The 14,828-nt window shown below is 49.3% G+C and overlaps 1 protein-coding gene across 1 annotated transcript in view; it reads left to right on the top strand.

Annotated features, from left to right (window-relative positions):
• Cdh23 (cadherin related 23) overlaps positions 1-14,828 on the top strand; it is a 349,868-nt gene that overhangs the window by 188,031 nt on the left and 147,009 nt on the right. Inside the window, exons 10-11 of the mRNA XM_055598837.1 lie at positions 2,927-3,039; positions 4,336-4,524. Coding sequence (XP_055454812.1) covers positions 2,927-3,039; positions 4,336-4,524 — 302 coding nt within the window. The remainder of the gene's footprint in view (positions 1-2,926; positions 3,040-4,335; positions 4,525-14,828) is intronic.

Below are 14,828 nucleotides of genomic sequence, written 5' to 3'. Positions count from 1 at the left end.
GGGGGGAGGTGTATCTGAATATTGTGTTAGGGAAAGTCCCCAAACTTACGGGTGTGCCTCAGTTAACAGTTTTTGTCAGTAGACTGACTGAAGAAAGTCTGGGATTGGGGGTGCAGAAGACAGTGTGCCCATGAATGGAGGTGGGTAGGTGCGAGACGATGGGATGCATTTGAACGTTCCAGGTTCACTAGCCCTATGTTCCCAACCTAAACCTTAAGCAAGTTGTTCAGCAAGGGGCCTTCTTGTTTCTGAATGATTTATGGTGGAATCTTGCAAAGATCAAAATTGGATCGCATTTAGTTAAACATTTCATAGGCTCCTTTATTGGAAAGAATAAATGGATATGAAAATCTGGAGTGATGGGAAGTGGATCATGGGGATGGGGATACCAGGGCTTATGTGAATTGGGGAGGAAGCGGGGAGAACAAGCCCCTTCAAGATCCATGTAGTCTGGCTTCATCCCACCCCAGTCCTGCCTGATCAGTTGTGCTATGAGGACCTGATAAGGACTGCTTCTCCAAGAAACGGGCCCCTAAGACAAAGCTGAAAAAGGCCAAGAAAGAATGAATTAAGAGCATGCAGTTCTATGAATGGATGAATGGAACCAGCACTCCTGAGTGAGCACGAAAGGGACTATGAATAAATGAATCAGTGAATGGATGAGAGTACACAATCCCTCATTTTCTGTAGCAGACTCCCCCGTGATAGCCATGCTCTGTGCCTCCTCATATCCTGTCCTCTTTATTTATACAAACACAACCACACCCCTCAGTCTGCAGTGTGGGAGATGCCTCTGGCAGGGACATGTGGGAATACACCTGCAGAGCTGAAGTCCAGATTCCAAAGCAGCATAAAGCCAGTCCTGCAGTGGGTGAGAGAACAAGAGGGGCTCCTGACTGACTGCATGAGCAGGCTGGGCACAACCCCTGTCCTGTATCCTTAAAGACAGAAGGAGAAACTATCTTCCGTAGACTTTCCATTGTCGATCCCTTGGAGTGGGGACAGGGAAGGGCTGGGAGCACCATGGCTTCCATAGTCCATGGCCTTTAGACGCCATGTGTATGGAAAACTTCTTCCCTTGACTCGGAGCCAGGCATGGTCCATGCTCGCTCTGGTTGTGCCCTGCTCGAGTCAGCATCAACCAAGCAGTTGTTCCAAGGTGCATTTCTCCTCAGTTCATCCTTACACGAGGTAGATGCACAGAGGGGTTAGGTAAGTGGTCCAGGACCACACAGGAGCATCAATCTGTGCTCCTCTCCCAAGCTGCTTTCCCTCTCCAGCCTTCCCATCTGTGAACTGTGCCGCCTGCTGTGAGTGACCTGAGAGGCCTGATTAGGGGAAGAGTGGTGTGGGTTCCCTCCAGGCTAGCATCTTCATTCAACCTAAATTCCTGGCTTGTAGATACCTGAGCCCACAGTGCCAAGCTCAGGCCTAGCCATGGGATGGTCTGTCCTAGGAACTGTAGAACTGTGAATGGACACAGCAGGTTTGTGAATGAATGAGCCAACTGGTTAGTGAGGACAGCAACCTGGCCGCAGGGGCATAAAGAATAGACAGTAGACTCCTAGGGCTGGCCCAGGTGGCCTAAAGAACAGGTACCATACGGAACCTGCTGCCAGAGTGTGCCAGCATGTGTGCCCATAGCAGACAGTTATGAAGACCCCTCCTCTTCTGGAAGCTCACAGGCTGGGCAGGAAGAGGAGAGTCACACAGAGAAGCCAGAAGAGGGACTGCTGACTGTGGGGCAGGGAGAGTGGGCTAGTCCAACAGCATGGCTCCCCTGAAGTAGAAAGGGTAGGAGAGGATGACTGCATAGGGAGGATGGGAGATGAGAACAGAGAGGAAGCCAGGAAATGAGAAACCAGAGAAGGAAGGAGCACGTGCGAAGCCCAGGAAAGCTGAGAGGAGCCGGGTGGGCACAGTGCAGAAGCACAGACGCAGGAAACCTGGTTGGCAGGGGAAGCATAGAGGCTACAGGGCCTTGGCAGGAGGCCAGAGACGCTTATGTATAATTTTTGAATAGTTTAAATAACTGTCTTTAATTTGGTAAGTACTTAGAATATTTTTTAAATTGAATTATGTTTTAACATATGTCATCATTAAAAAAAAAAAAAAGCAAACCCTTGTACCATTTCCATAGAAAGTCAGGATAAAATGACTAGACTAGAATAGAATAGAACCATAAAATAAGCACAAAGCGGGGCCAATGAGATAGCTCAACAGGTAAAGAACGACTTGCCTGACAAGCCTGACGGATCCCCAGGACCCATAAAGGCAGAAAGAGCTGGCTTCACAAATTGTCCTCTGACCCCCACATGCACACTGTGACTTTTACACACAGTAAGTAGCAGCAGCAGCAGTAATAATAAGAATACATGTTTTAAATGAAGCAAACAAACAAACAACCACAAAGAAAGCCAACATGTCTACTAGTCCTATCTGGACTCTGCCCCCCTTTACTCTATTCTAAAGGAAAACAAGGGCCTGATGTGGTCCAGTTAGCAGAGTGCTTGCCTGGCATGCTTGACCTCTGTCTTTAATCCCTAGCACTTCATAAAACAGCTGCAGCACGCCCTGCGAGTCAACACTCCAGAGGCAGAAGTAGGAAAATCAGAATGTCAAGGTTATCTTTGGCTACATAGGGAATTCAAGGTCGACCTCGACTACCTGAGACCCTGTCTCAAAAAAAAAAAAAATTTAAAAAAAGATAAATAGTATTCAGTATTCAAATTTGCCAACACCAAGAGGAGACTTCTGGCTCAGAGAGGGCTAAGTGGAACCTGGGGAGGGCACTGAAACCTGTTTGTGATTCAAAGTAGACCCTTGCCAGAGTCTACTAAGACTGTCTCCCTACAGAGGAGTGCAGGCCTTGACTCCACACCCCTCTGCTGGCAGCCCATCATGACTCTGGGCTTCTGTCTTGCAGGGAATACCAACAGCATCTTTGCCCTGGACTACATCAGCGGAGCTCTCACCCTGAATGGCCTGCTGGACCGGGAGAACCCCCTGTACAGTCACGGCTTCATCCTGACAGTGAAGGTGAGACCCTCCGTGTAGCTACCACGCCTCCTAGACAACTGTGGAGCCTGAAACCATCCCCAGGAGTTGGGCGTGTCCTCAGGAGGAGTCTGGTGGTTGTAAATGCAGGTCTGCCTGGCTCTTCACACACACTACCAATGCCTGCACTGGCTGGAACTTCTATTTCCCTTCTAGGGATGTTTCCTCAATTTAGCAAACAGCAGGCCTTAAGGGAAGGGGTAGGAGCTGAGCTCCCTACCTGGAAGGTGAGGAAGAAGTGCCAGCACTGTCCCGTACAGCTACCTGCCACTCATGGCCAGTTTTAATTGAAATCAATGGCTTGCTGAGCCATTCGCTGGAAAGGCTGTTTAGGGAATAGATCCTGGTGGGGAGGGTAGAAGGGGATGCCAAGCCCCAGGCATATATTAGTGGGGGAAGGGAGAAAGATAGGCAAGGGGCCTTGAGAAAGATCTACCCGGAAGGGTGGAGCACAGCAGGCCTTGTGTGGACCCTCTCGGCCTTGAAAGGCCTGAGTCAGCTGTGGACCTCTTGGCTCACATGCATCCCACATACACAAACACATGCATCATGAGGGCTCACCAGTCCCTTCCTTCTCCTGTGTTCAAGTACAAGTCTGCCAGTGAGACACGGAAACCTAGTCCCAGGCCCTTCTTCATGTTTTGCTTCCTCCACCCACGACCACCTCCACTTCACCTGGGGTAGCCTGAGTTCAGTGTTCCCACCTTCATACAAAATATTAGGTGAATGTGCCAGTTGGGCTGGGCATTTCTGTCTCTGGACCTGGTGGCAGACACTCCACACAGGTCTCCCTTAGACTGTGGAGCAGTAAACTGGGCTCAGAACTGGGCAGTGAGTACCCTGAGACTGGGGCATCTGGATTTTTTCTGCATCTAACTCAGCCCTTGCCTGGGCCCAGTGATGTTGGGACCACAGTGGGGCGCTGTTGAGATTTGCTCTGTCAATAGCGCATAGCAGACACCTTGGTTCTATCATCTTCTAAGCTGAGTGGACTTTCCCTGAAGCCCTCAGTGGATGTGAGGTCTCTCTGGGCCTCCTGCCCTCCTCCCTAATAGTTCCAGAATCCTATTGCCTGAGTTTGAAACCTACTCAGGTTCAAATTACCTCACCTCTATGAACCTCAGTGTTCTTATCTGTAGCATGGAAGACAGAGGATGGCCCCTTCTTCCTGGAGACCATGGTGGGGATTTAATGGGATAATTTTCGCTGACACACAGGAGGACGTCCTGACGGGTAATAGCTGCTTCTGTGACTGCAGATGCCTTCCTCTGTCTGCAGGGCACTGAGCTGAATGACGATCGCACCCCGTCAGACGCCACCGTCACCACAACCTTCAATATCCTGGTTATTGACATCAATGATAATGCCCCAGAGTTCAACAGCTCTGAGTACAGCGTGGCCATCACTGAGCTGGCACAAGTTGGCTTTGCCCTCCCTCTCTTCATCCAGGTGGTGGATAAGGATGAGGTGAGTTGCTGGGACTTGTGGCCTGTCTGCACTCATCTTCCCCGCCTGGTGTGTGCGGCACGAGGAGGGGAGCCAGGAATCTCTGTGATTTCTGGTAGTTGTGTGCCCTTTCCTGCTGTGTGATAGTCTCTGTGCTGTTATAGGCTGTCATCTACAGCCTGGAAAACACGTATGCTCACACTTCCAGGGTGTGAATATTTATATATTTCTTCACTGGACTGATTCAAGATGGACATTAAACACATACATAAAAATTTCCATTTTCCCAAATCACGCTGAAGTGCGCACCCCACACTCTGTCACCTTGAATCCTGCCTGGGACATGTGTACCTAGTGAGGAGGGTCTGTATAAGGGCTGACTGCTGATTTTGGTGTAATAGTTACCATTTTCCCACATAAGGACCTGCCTCCCTCTCACTAACTCCTGTTGGCTGTTTCCAGCTAGACAGTCACACACTCTAGTCTGCCTGAGATAAGTGAAGTACATACTGAGTGTCTACTGTTTACTGGGAGTAAGTATAAAGGGACCCTATTCCAAGGGGCCAATAGCATGACTATTTTAAACAGCTGCAACAAAAACGTAAGCCTTTCCAAGAGTGGAAAGATAGAGATGTGGCTCAGCTGGAAGAATACTTGCCTAACGTGCACAAGAGCCTATGTTCAATGTCCAACATCACACAATCTGGTGTGGCCGTGCAGGCCTATAATCCTAGGAGTCAGGAAGTAGAGGAAGAGATAATACTCAGCTCCACAGTGAGCTCAAGTGTGATGCGTGTGTGTGTGGTGTGTGCGTATGTGATGTATGTGTGTTGCGTGTGTGTGTGTCATACATGTGTGCATGTGGATATGAAAGAGATTCATGTGTTTGTGTGTGTGATGCATGTGTGTTGTATGTTTGTGTGTGTGCTGATAGGGGTGCATTGAAGATTCAGGATGAACCACTGGAATGTGAGACAATGCTAGAACTGCTTTTAAGCATCCTTAAGCAACAGGAGCTGGTGAGAGGAGGGAGTTATCTTTCTCCCATGTGAGAAAGATAACTATCACACCAAAATCAGGAAAAAGACTGCTTGTTGATATATATTTGGGGGCAGGTAGAGTCTCATGTAGCCCAGGCTGGACTTGAGCTCACGATGGAGGGAAAGCGTGCTCCCTGCCTGGACTTTAAAGAGAATTGAGAACTTCTGTCCTCACAGGCCCTCTAGTAAAAGGCAAGGTGGCCTCCAGAGGAAGGCAGAGGAAGGACTCTAGGAAGAAAAGGGACTTGTGCCAGACAGGTGACCAGGGACACATCTGGCAGGAATATATTCTTATTTTAGGCAAATGACACGATTAATTTGAGGAGCATAAGTCGGGGGGGTGAGAAGCCAAATTACCCACCTCCCTGAGGAAAAGATATCACCACCATATAATAAAGAAAAGAGATGGTTCTGCTAATCTCAGGTTTATATTTATTCATCACCCTGGTTTTCCATTCCACTTGTGTTCTAGGCATGTCAGAGAGCCACAGTACACCCTTGTATTTATTTACATTCCTTGCCAATTTGTTCCTGTTAGTGGGTTTGTCTAGGCCTCATCCCTCTGCGCCCTCCCACATAGCACTGTGAAGGGTGTGTTTTTGCTATGGGCTTCCTTTGGCCTCTCTGGGAGGCTGCCTTATAGTCCAGGAGTTTCTATGTTCCAGGGGCGGGCAGCCTACTGATCCTTTCGGGGACCTAGATCTGAGATGAAGAAAAGCTCACTAATGTGAGCTCTACCTGCTCTTTAGTTACAGGTCTAGATGCAATGGCTGTGACTTTGACTTCAAGAAAAACCTCTGATATTTTCATATCACTTTACTGGTGTCCCAGGAATCTCAAAATCCTATTTACACCTGACCCTGCTTTGAAATCACAGCACATGGCAGGAAGCCCTATCTCTAAATATCCTCGCTGCATGAATTCCTAAGCATGTATATGACTGCATAGCCAGTTTAAAATACTTGGATAACTGTTTCAAAATAGTCAGTTGACTTGGTGTCCTCTGTATTTTATTTTATGCAATTAAAAGCATCCTGAGAGGGTAGGGATGTGGCTTTATTGGTTGAGTGCCTAACTAGCTTGCATGAGGCCCTGGATTCTGTCCTCAGTGCCACATGTATTGGATGACGTGGTAGTGCAGGGCTGTAGTCCCAGGAGGGGGCTCAGAAAGTTCAAAGTCAGCCTCAGCTACATAGGGAGTTTGAGACCAGCCTGGGATCCTATGAAAAGAAAAAAAAGACCAATGGGCTTCAGCAGACTTCCAGAAGGATCCATAGCATAAAAGAAGAAAAAAGAAAAGGGAAAAGAAAAACAGATAAGCAAGAGAAGAGGTGGTAGCATATGCCTTAATCCCAGCACTTAGGAAGCAGAAGCAGGCAGATCTCTGTGAGTTCAAGGCCAGCCTGGTCTACAGAGTGAGTTCCAGGACAGCCAAAGTTACACAGAGAAACCCTGTTTCAAAAAAAAAAAAAGATAAACAAGCCCCTGCTGCAACCTTCCCCTATCTCTTCCCCTCCTCTCCTATCTTTTCCACCCCTATTCTTACCAAGGTTATTTGTTTTTGTTTTGAGGTTTGTTTTGAGGTTTGTTTTGTTTTGTTTTGTTTGGCAAGGCAGGCTCTCTCAAGTTTGAGTCCAGTCAGTATCCTGAGCTGTATGCCTCTGCACACCTGGGTGGGGCCAAGACCCTGTCGCACATTCCACTGAGCATCTGTCACTCAGACCTCTGTTTTTCTGGGGCCTGTAAGATAGTGTCTTCCCAACATGTAGTTTGTTTGTGGTGGACACAGTAGGGACATACCCTTTCCCCTTTGGAAAATAGCTGCAGCTACCCTGAATTCAATTGTCTAAGCCACTTTTTTAGAAACCAAATTCAAAAAAATGTGAGGCTAGGCTGCCAGCGAGGGGACTGTACTCGCTGTGAGTATGTGGCTGTCCATTGTCTGGTCACCCCCACACACAGTGGTTCCAGGCAAGCAACTAAGATGTAGCTGGAAATTACTCACCACAAAATGTAAAGGAACTAGAAGGTACTGTCCCTAGTGTCCCCTCCACTCCCAACCTACCACCACACATACACAGCTATGAAAGGAGCAGGGAGGAGGCCTCTGGTCCAGAGAGAAACCAGGGCAGCAACTTCTGCTTACATGTCATGGTCCCTCCCCCAAGACTGGGGCTCTCCAGGAAGATATCCTTGCAAAGCCTATCCGTTCTAGAAGGGATGCCCCAGGAATAGGACAGCCCTGTCTGCATTTCCTATTAATTTCTCCCCAGTTGCCTTTGTGGAGGCTCTTCTTGCTGAGATTCTGATTATTGGGATTTTTCTGGCTTTGGCAGCATCCTTGCATCCCGCCGTGTGATTCCTCCCAGCTCGAAAATCTCCAGCCTCCCTGAGGACCAGAGGGTGGCCTGGTGTGACTCAGATACCTCCTCATTTAGTATCATTTCAGATGTAATTAGCATGTGATTTGCAAGGGCACCTGCTTGATGGGGATGGAGACAAGTGATAAACCCATTTGGAAGTTCTTGTGCCAGAGAGTGTTCCTGGACCCAATTGTAATCCACCCAAGTTCCCTGAGCTACAGTCAGCTTCAGCCTTCATGTTAGGTTTGCGCGCTTGGTTATAGGTGCAGAGGTGTTCTGAAGGAAGGGAGGATGAAATAAAGGAAGGAAGGGAGGAAGGAAGGAAGGAAGGAAGGAAGGAAGGAAGGAAGGAAGGAAGGAAGGAAGGAAGCCTCAAGGTCAGGTGTAACTAGACTTTGAGTGATTCCCACAATGCACTTGGCCATGGGCTATAAAATGAGAACTGTTAGTTCAAACATGACTCCACTGGCCTCTCTGTGAGTACACTGATTCCCAGAAGGTCTGGGGCAGAGAGAGGGAAATGCTTGCACAGGTGAGGGGCACCTGCCACCTTCCACAGTACTAGACCCATCCCAGGATGAAAGTGATGGCTCTCGTGTTCTCCCCCTTAAAGTGCCAGCTGCCAGTTGGATTGAATTAAATTTTACAAGCTTTCTTTCTTTCTTTCTTTCTTTCTTTCTTTCTTTCTTTCTTTCTTTCTTTCTTCCTTCCTTCCTTCCTTCCTTCCTTCCTTCTTTTCTTTTTTTTTCGATACATGGAATTCACCAGCAAATTACTCTCAAAGAGGGAAAATCAATCATTTGGAGCAGAGATAAGCTGAAGGCAAGGCAGCCTCAGATTGATCCCATCTGTGCAGGCGTGTGTGGAATTCAGTGGATAACCTGGGGCGGCGGGGAGAAGTGTGGGGTGTGCACAGGGGAAAAGAGGAGGAGAAATGGAAGGAAAGAGAGGGTCTTGGCCCCCTGGACCAGAACAGCAAGGGGCTCACTCACCTTCTTGTGGAAACCAGGAGAGTATAAGGCCAAGGAGCTGGTGTATTCAGTGTGTGGCAAAAGACACTTCCTAGTTTGTAGATTCATCTTCTCCCTATGTTCTACATGACAGAAAGGGCAAGGATGGCTCTGGAGTTCCCTCATAAGGACCATCAGAAGCTGGCATCCCATTAAGGAAGAGTCCACCCACACACTCAAGTTACCTCTAAGAACCTCACCCTTCTCTGAAATTAGGGTTTCAACTTGTGCATAGGCTGGGGGCGGGGTGACACTAAGTGTCTACAGTTTCAAACAGGAAGTAAAGGAAAGAAGATGGAGAGGGCAGAGGAAAACAGAGAATGGAGTGGAGAGCAGGATGGAGGGTTGGAGGATGCTTCAGCTGGAGAGCATTCATGTTGTGAGTGTCTAAGAGAAGCCACCAAAGCATACGTACTATGTTACAGCCTGGGAAACTGAGGCACAGAAAAGGTATCTTTCCCAATCATACAGCAATGGGTGGTAGCCCTAAAGAAATCACATTCTCTACTTTAGACCTGGCTGCTTTGAGGCCCAGATTTGAGAAGGCAGGTCTTTGGGTGAGGGGAGAGCCAAAGGCAGGGCAGTAGCCTTGGCTCTGTACAGAGAGAAGGTGACCCTCTGAGCTGTTGGGGGCCAGACAGACTTAGAATTCAGGAAAGGGCAGTGGGGTCCAACTGCTGGTCATAGGAGACAGTCACCTCTGTGGTCCCCAACGGGAGGTGGAGACAGTTGGTGGCCTCCATGGGTTCTCCACTGCCTTCTGGACTTGGCCATCCAGACAGGTATCCTTGGGTGCAGTGGTGCAAAGTGGTGGCCGGGGCAGCAGGGACGGAAGTCTAGTGTTCGTTAGGTACAGGGGTGGGAGGGATAAGCAGCTGACTCTAAGGGAAGGGGGGGGGATGTCTTCTCCCTGCCAAGGCCACTTCGCCATGTCTGATTGGGATTAATTAAGTGGAACGATGGACAAAGGAGTGATAAAGAACACATCTTGTCAGTTTTGATTTTCTGCCACTCAATAGCGTGGACGGGCACAACAAAGAGCAAGAGTACGGAGCCCAGTGGTCCCTGCTGAGTGTGGGCGTGGTCCACACATCCATTGCAGGTCCTCCTCTGTCTGCCCCTCCCAGCCCTGGCCAAGGTCTCAACTCGGCCCACCTGAGGACCGCCCCCCCTCTACCCATGCCTGCTAGAACAATGAAAAGTGGTTAGAAATAGCACAGTGAACAATTTTGCAGATGAGGAAATCAGGTCTCACAGAAGAAAAATCATTTGTGTAAAACTACAAAACTGAAGAGGGGGATGCCTGGGTCTGGGCTCAGGTCTGACTCCTCAGGGTGTTTTAGTTTTTTTTGTTGGGGGGGGGAGGGTAGAGGCATATATATGGAAGCCAGAGGTTAACCTCAGGTGACTTTCACTTTTTTTGAGACAGACTCTCATTACTTGCAGCTCATAAATTCTGCTAGGTTGGCTGACCAGCAAGCCCCAGAAATCTTTTTGTCTCTCTCGGTCTCTGCCTAGTGCTGACATACAAGTACAGTCTGGCATTTACGTGGTTGCTGGGGATGGAACCCAGGATCTCACACTTGCAACCAAGCACTTTCCTCCCCGAGCCATCTCCCCAGCCACTAAGCTTCGGTGTTCCCCACTGGATTTGTGGTGGCAGGACTCTCCTGTGGTGGGTCTGAGCTCTGGATAGCAGTTCTGAAGAGCATGGCACTAACTCTGGGGACCCTCTGCATCTCAATTCCTTATCCTGGCTCTCAGCACAGGTTAAAGGGCTCTCAGCAGCCCATGGAGCTCCAGGAGTTGTCACTGGTCCTCTGGACACAGCTCACAGGTCAGAGAGTACAGGCCCACACCAGCTTTAGAGAAACGGAGAAGGTGAGGACGAGATATAGAAACTGGCAAGGAAGTTTAGAAGTTGGAGCCCAGAAAATGAAGAGTTTTATTATCATCCGTGGTCAGAAATAAGTCATGGTCTTGCTCTTTAGGCCAGGGATGGTAGAAAGGGTTTTTGAATTTTTATCTCCTCCTCAACAAATACCCCTGTCTGGAGGCTTATTCATGAGGGTGTGACCAAAACTTGAATTAAGGCACTATTTTTTTTAATAGTTTCAGAATTGGATCTCTAGATCTTTATAGTAAAAGCGTGCTATAGCCATTCTCTAATTTTTAGGTTTACTTCATTAAAAGAGGGAACATTTACAATCATCTCGATTGGGGTTCTGTTGAGATCCATAAAGGGGAAGCCTTTTCCTGTAGCAGAGAAGCCAAGTTTCCAGGGAGACTGAGCCAGGTCTCCTGACCTGGCACTGCCAATGACCAACAGCAGAGAGCAAAGACTGCCCTGTGTCACCATAGCAGGGCATATGTGCTTTGGCTCGATGAGGCCTGGGCATGGGTAGTGAGATACACTGAGACCTTCCTCACTCTGGGAACCAGGTTACCTGTGGAAGGATGGAGGATGCTCAACAGACCACAGCTCATGGCCACACGGACTTGCTGAGGAAGAAAGAAGTCAGGCCAACCTCACCCCACCCACCACAGGCCCCCTGTCCTCTCCTGTGGGAGCTCTCAAGAGCCAGCACTTGCAGAGAGCCCAGGGCATCCTAACACACCTCACCCCATGAAGAACTGGGGCTAACACCTGGCCAGGAGCCCACTGTGACAGATTCACAGGCTCAGTTCCACACACAGGTTTAGCGGCAAAGAGCAAGGGCAGGGCCCATTCTGCCCACCTCTGGTGGCCCTCCCCTTCCAGAAGCTGAAGGTGGGGTGAGGTTAGGAGAAGTGGCCAGGCAGTCTCTGCTGGCAGCTGGCTGATAAGGAACTACCCTCTGTAGGGGGCAGGAAGGCAGAAGTCACCAAGAGCAATTGGGGAAAGCCAGCAGGGAGCCAGGAATGATTTCAGTGTGCAGCCTTCCCCCCAAGAAGATACATAAAACCAAGCCTTGGAGAGGTCTCCAGCCAGCAGCTTCTGGCTTCCTGGCCTTGGGAGCCCGCTACAGCTCATCTTAAGGACACAGCCCCACCAATCAACCTTCTGATCACTTCACTGCAGAGTAGAATTTAATCTCCAGCCCCCAGGCTCCTTTCCACACACACCAGGCTCCCTTTTGATGTCCTTTTTATCTCCCTTTCTAACAAAATCACCCCTTAACAAGTAGAAATGCCTCCTGCCACCTCCAACAGCAGGTTGGCAGCCCCAGAGAGAGAAATGAGAAGAGGAGGCCCGGCTTGCCAAGGAGGGAGGATAGCCACCCTCTCTTTGCCACTTGTGGCATGGGTAGGGAGACAGTTGTGCTCCCCTAGTGCCAGCCTAGAGCAGGACGCCTGAGGGTGGAGGTTGAAAACTTAGACCCGAAAAAGTCAGGACAGACCAGAATTCAAATCATTCCTTGATGGCTGTATATATTGAATAGCTGTCCTCTCTGACCCTTATAGAGGGGCTAGACAAATACTAATGTCATGCAGCTGTGTGTCACACAGGTTGGGGCAAAAAGTTGGAAGCTGTTGAGCCAAAAGTCTCCCAGGCCAGGGCTGTAGTTAAAGAGTTTTTCCCAGGCCAAGGCTGTAGTTAAAGAGTTTCACACCAACTCTACAAACAAGATTGCATTCTCTCGCATATACCCATCCCAGCCGATTAGAATTCCCAGCTTGGGCCTGGCAGAAACTGACCTTCTGGAAGGGGTAGGGTGAGCATATGAGGACTCGTCAGAGCTGATTCTGGGAAGGTTCAGAACAGTAGCACACAGAGTCCTGACAACTGAGGCATCAGACCTAAGCCTCTGGGGGTGGATCCAGGTGAGGAGAGCGGGAGTGGACAGACCTTAGTATCTGAGACCCACAGAGGTCTTGTTGAGAGGCCAGAGAAGGGACTGGAAAGATGGCTGGATTAGTAAAGCGCCTGCCACAAATACATAACAACTTGGGTTTGTTCCCCTATTCCCACCTATAAGCCAAGTTTAATAGCACATGATTAAAATCCAAGTGCTAGGAAAATAGAGACAGCACCCTGGGGTTCCCCAGCCAGCCAACCTCACCAATCTCGCTGGTAAGGCCTAGATCCTAGTGAGATTGTATAAAAACAAACAAACCCAAAATGGCGAACCTATGGTACCTGAGGATGAAAGCTAAGATGGAACTCTGCCCCCACAAGCATGCATGCACACACGTGGCCCACACTTGCACATACATATGCATACTCCAAAAAATGATGGCAGGTACGGTGCTGCCCTGAGGGTTTACACAAACACTGCGCTGTACAGAGTTCACCAACCTTCCAAGAGGCTCTTCAGTTTTCATGGTCTACCCAGCAACTAGATACCCTAGCACTGTGTGCTTCCCGAAACCTTCTCTGCTCCTCTGTCCCATCTTGCAGATCACTCTAATGCCCAAGCTTGCTCCTGCATTGCTTGAAGGTTCCCAGCAACTGTCACATGTTGGCATACATTGAGATACCTGGAGAGCTGTTACAACAGGGTGCTGGGACCCACTCCAGAGTCTCTGGTTTAATCAACCTGGGAGGAAGCGCCCCACAAATGTACCTTTCTAGCAAGCTCCAAAGAGATGGTGATAATGATGCTATGGAGTACCAATGCCATACTTTGAGAGAGCCACTCCTGGCTGTGTCTGGGAAGAGCCTCCACCAACCCCATAGTCCAGGGTCCTAGACAGAGTAAAAACAGAACACAAAGGAACTGAGGATGCAGCTCAGTTGGTAGAGTGCAAGGCTCTAGGATGAAGCCCTGGGTTCAATCCCCAGCACAGAATAAACTAAGCCTCGTGGCACATACCTGTAACCCCAGAATTGAGGAGGTAGAAGCAGGAGAATCAGAAATTCAACGTCATCCTCAGCTACATAGCAAGTTGAAGCACAGCCTGGGATACAAGAGACCCCTCTATGAGGTTGTGGGCGGGACAAAGAACAGCAACAGCTATCCTGGGCATTTTCTCTCTGCGTCTTGGCTCCCAAGACAGGAGTGACTCTGCTCCCCAAACCTTCCCTGCTATGATGGACTAAAGCTTCTGAAACTGTGAGGCATAAAAAGTGGGCCTCCCTGAGGTTGCTTCTGCTGGGCATTTTGTCATAGCAACAAAAAGCCTGTCATCCTGGTAACGATGTTGCTGACCACAGGGCCAACCTGTTTCTTACCACACCCCAGCACCACAGTGGGAAAAACTCTATAGCAGAATCCCCATGGGGCGAGACACACTGTCCTGGAACCTAGGCACGGGCTCTCTGCCTTCTCACCTTCCAGCCACCCTGAGGAGCTCACTTAACCTCCCTGAACGAAATGTCTCCTGAGGAGTCATCACTGCCACCACGCCCTGCCTGCTGCCCCTGGGAAGAGGATGTAAGGGAAGCCTGCTGAGGCTGTTGCCTTCTTATACCTATTATGTGTCAGAGGCTCCCAGAATTCCAGAGTGAGCGCAGATAGGGCTGATGCAATGGGGACACTCTGCAGCCTTTAAGAGAGCCGGGAAAGGGGGAAGACAATATCTCATCTGGTAAGGTGATTGAGGAACAAACATGAGGAGCTGAGTTCAAGTCTTTAGAATCCGCATGCACAGAAAGCCAGGCCTGGGGATGGCATGCACCTGTAACCTCAGCACGGGGGCAGGAGAGGGAGGAAGAGGGGTAGATTCCTAAAGCCAGCCAGCCCAGTCCAGTTGATAAGTCTCAGATTCAGTGAATAGCCCTGTCTCAAAGATAATGATGGAGAACAATTGAGCAAAGATGTCTGTGGCTGACCTCTGGACACACACTCCTACACTAGCAAACAGAACAACACAGAAACATACAGGAGGAAGGGCAGGGCAAATCTTCACTTCCTCCGCGCTGAGAGGCACGCTGAGCAGCAGGAACTTAAAGCTGTCTGCTGCCATCTGATCAGCAGCAGCACCTGAGT

The sequence above is a fragment of the Psammomys obesus genome, unplaced genomic scaffold (genome assembly GCF_907164565.1).
Source record: "Psammomys obesus unplaced genomic scaffold, mPsaObe1.curated_primary_1811, whole genome shotgun sequence".
In the NCBI taxonomy this organism is placed as follows: domain Eukaryota; kingdom Metazoa; phylum Chordata; class Mammalia; order Rodentia; family Muridae; genus Psammomys; species Psammomys obesus.
This window is presented reverse-complemented; position numbering and strand designations above follow the sequence as displayed.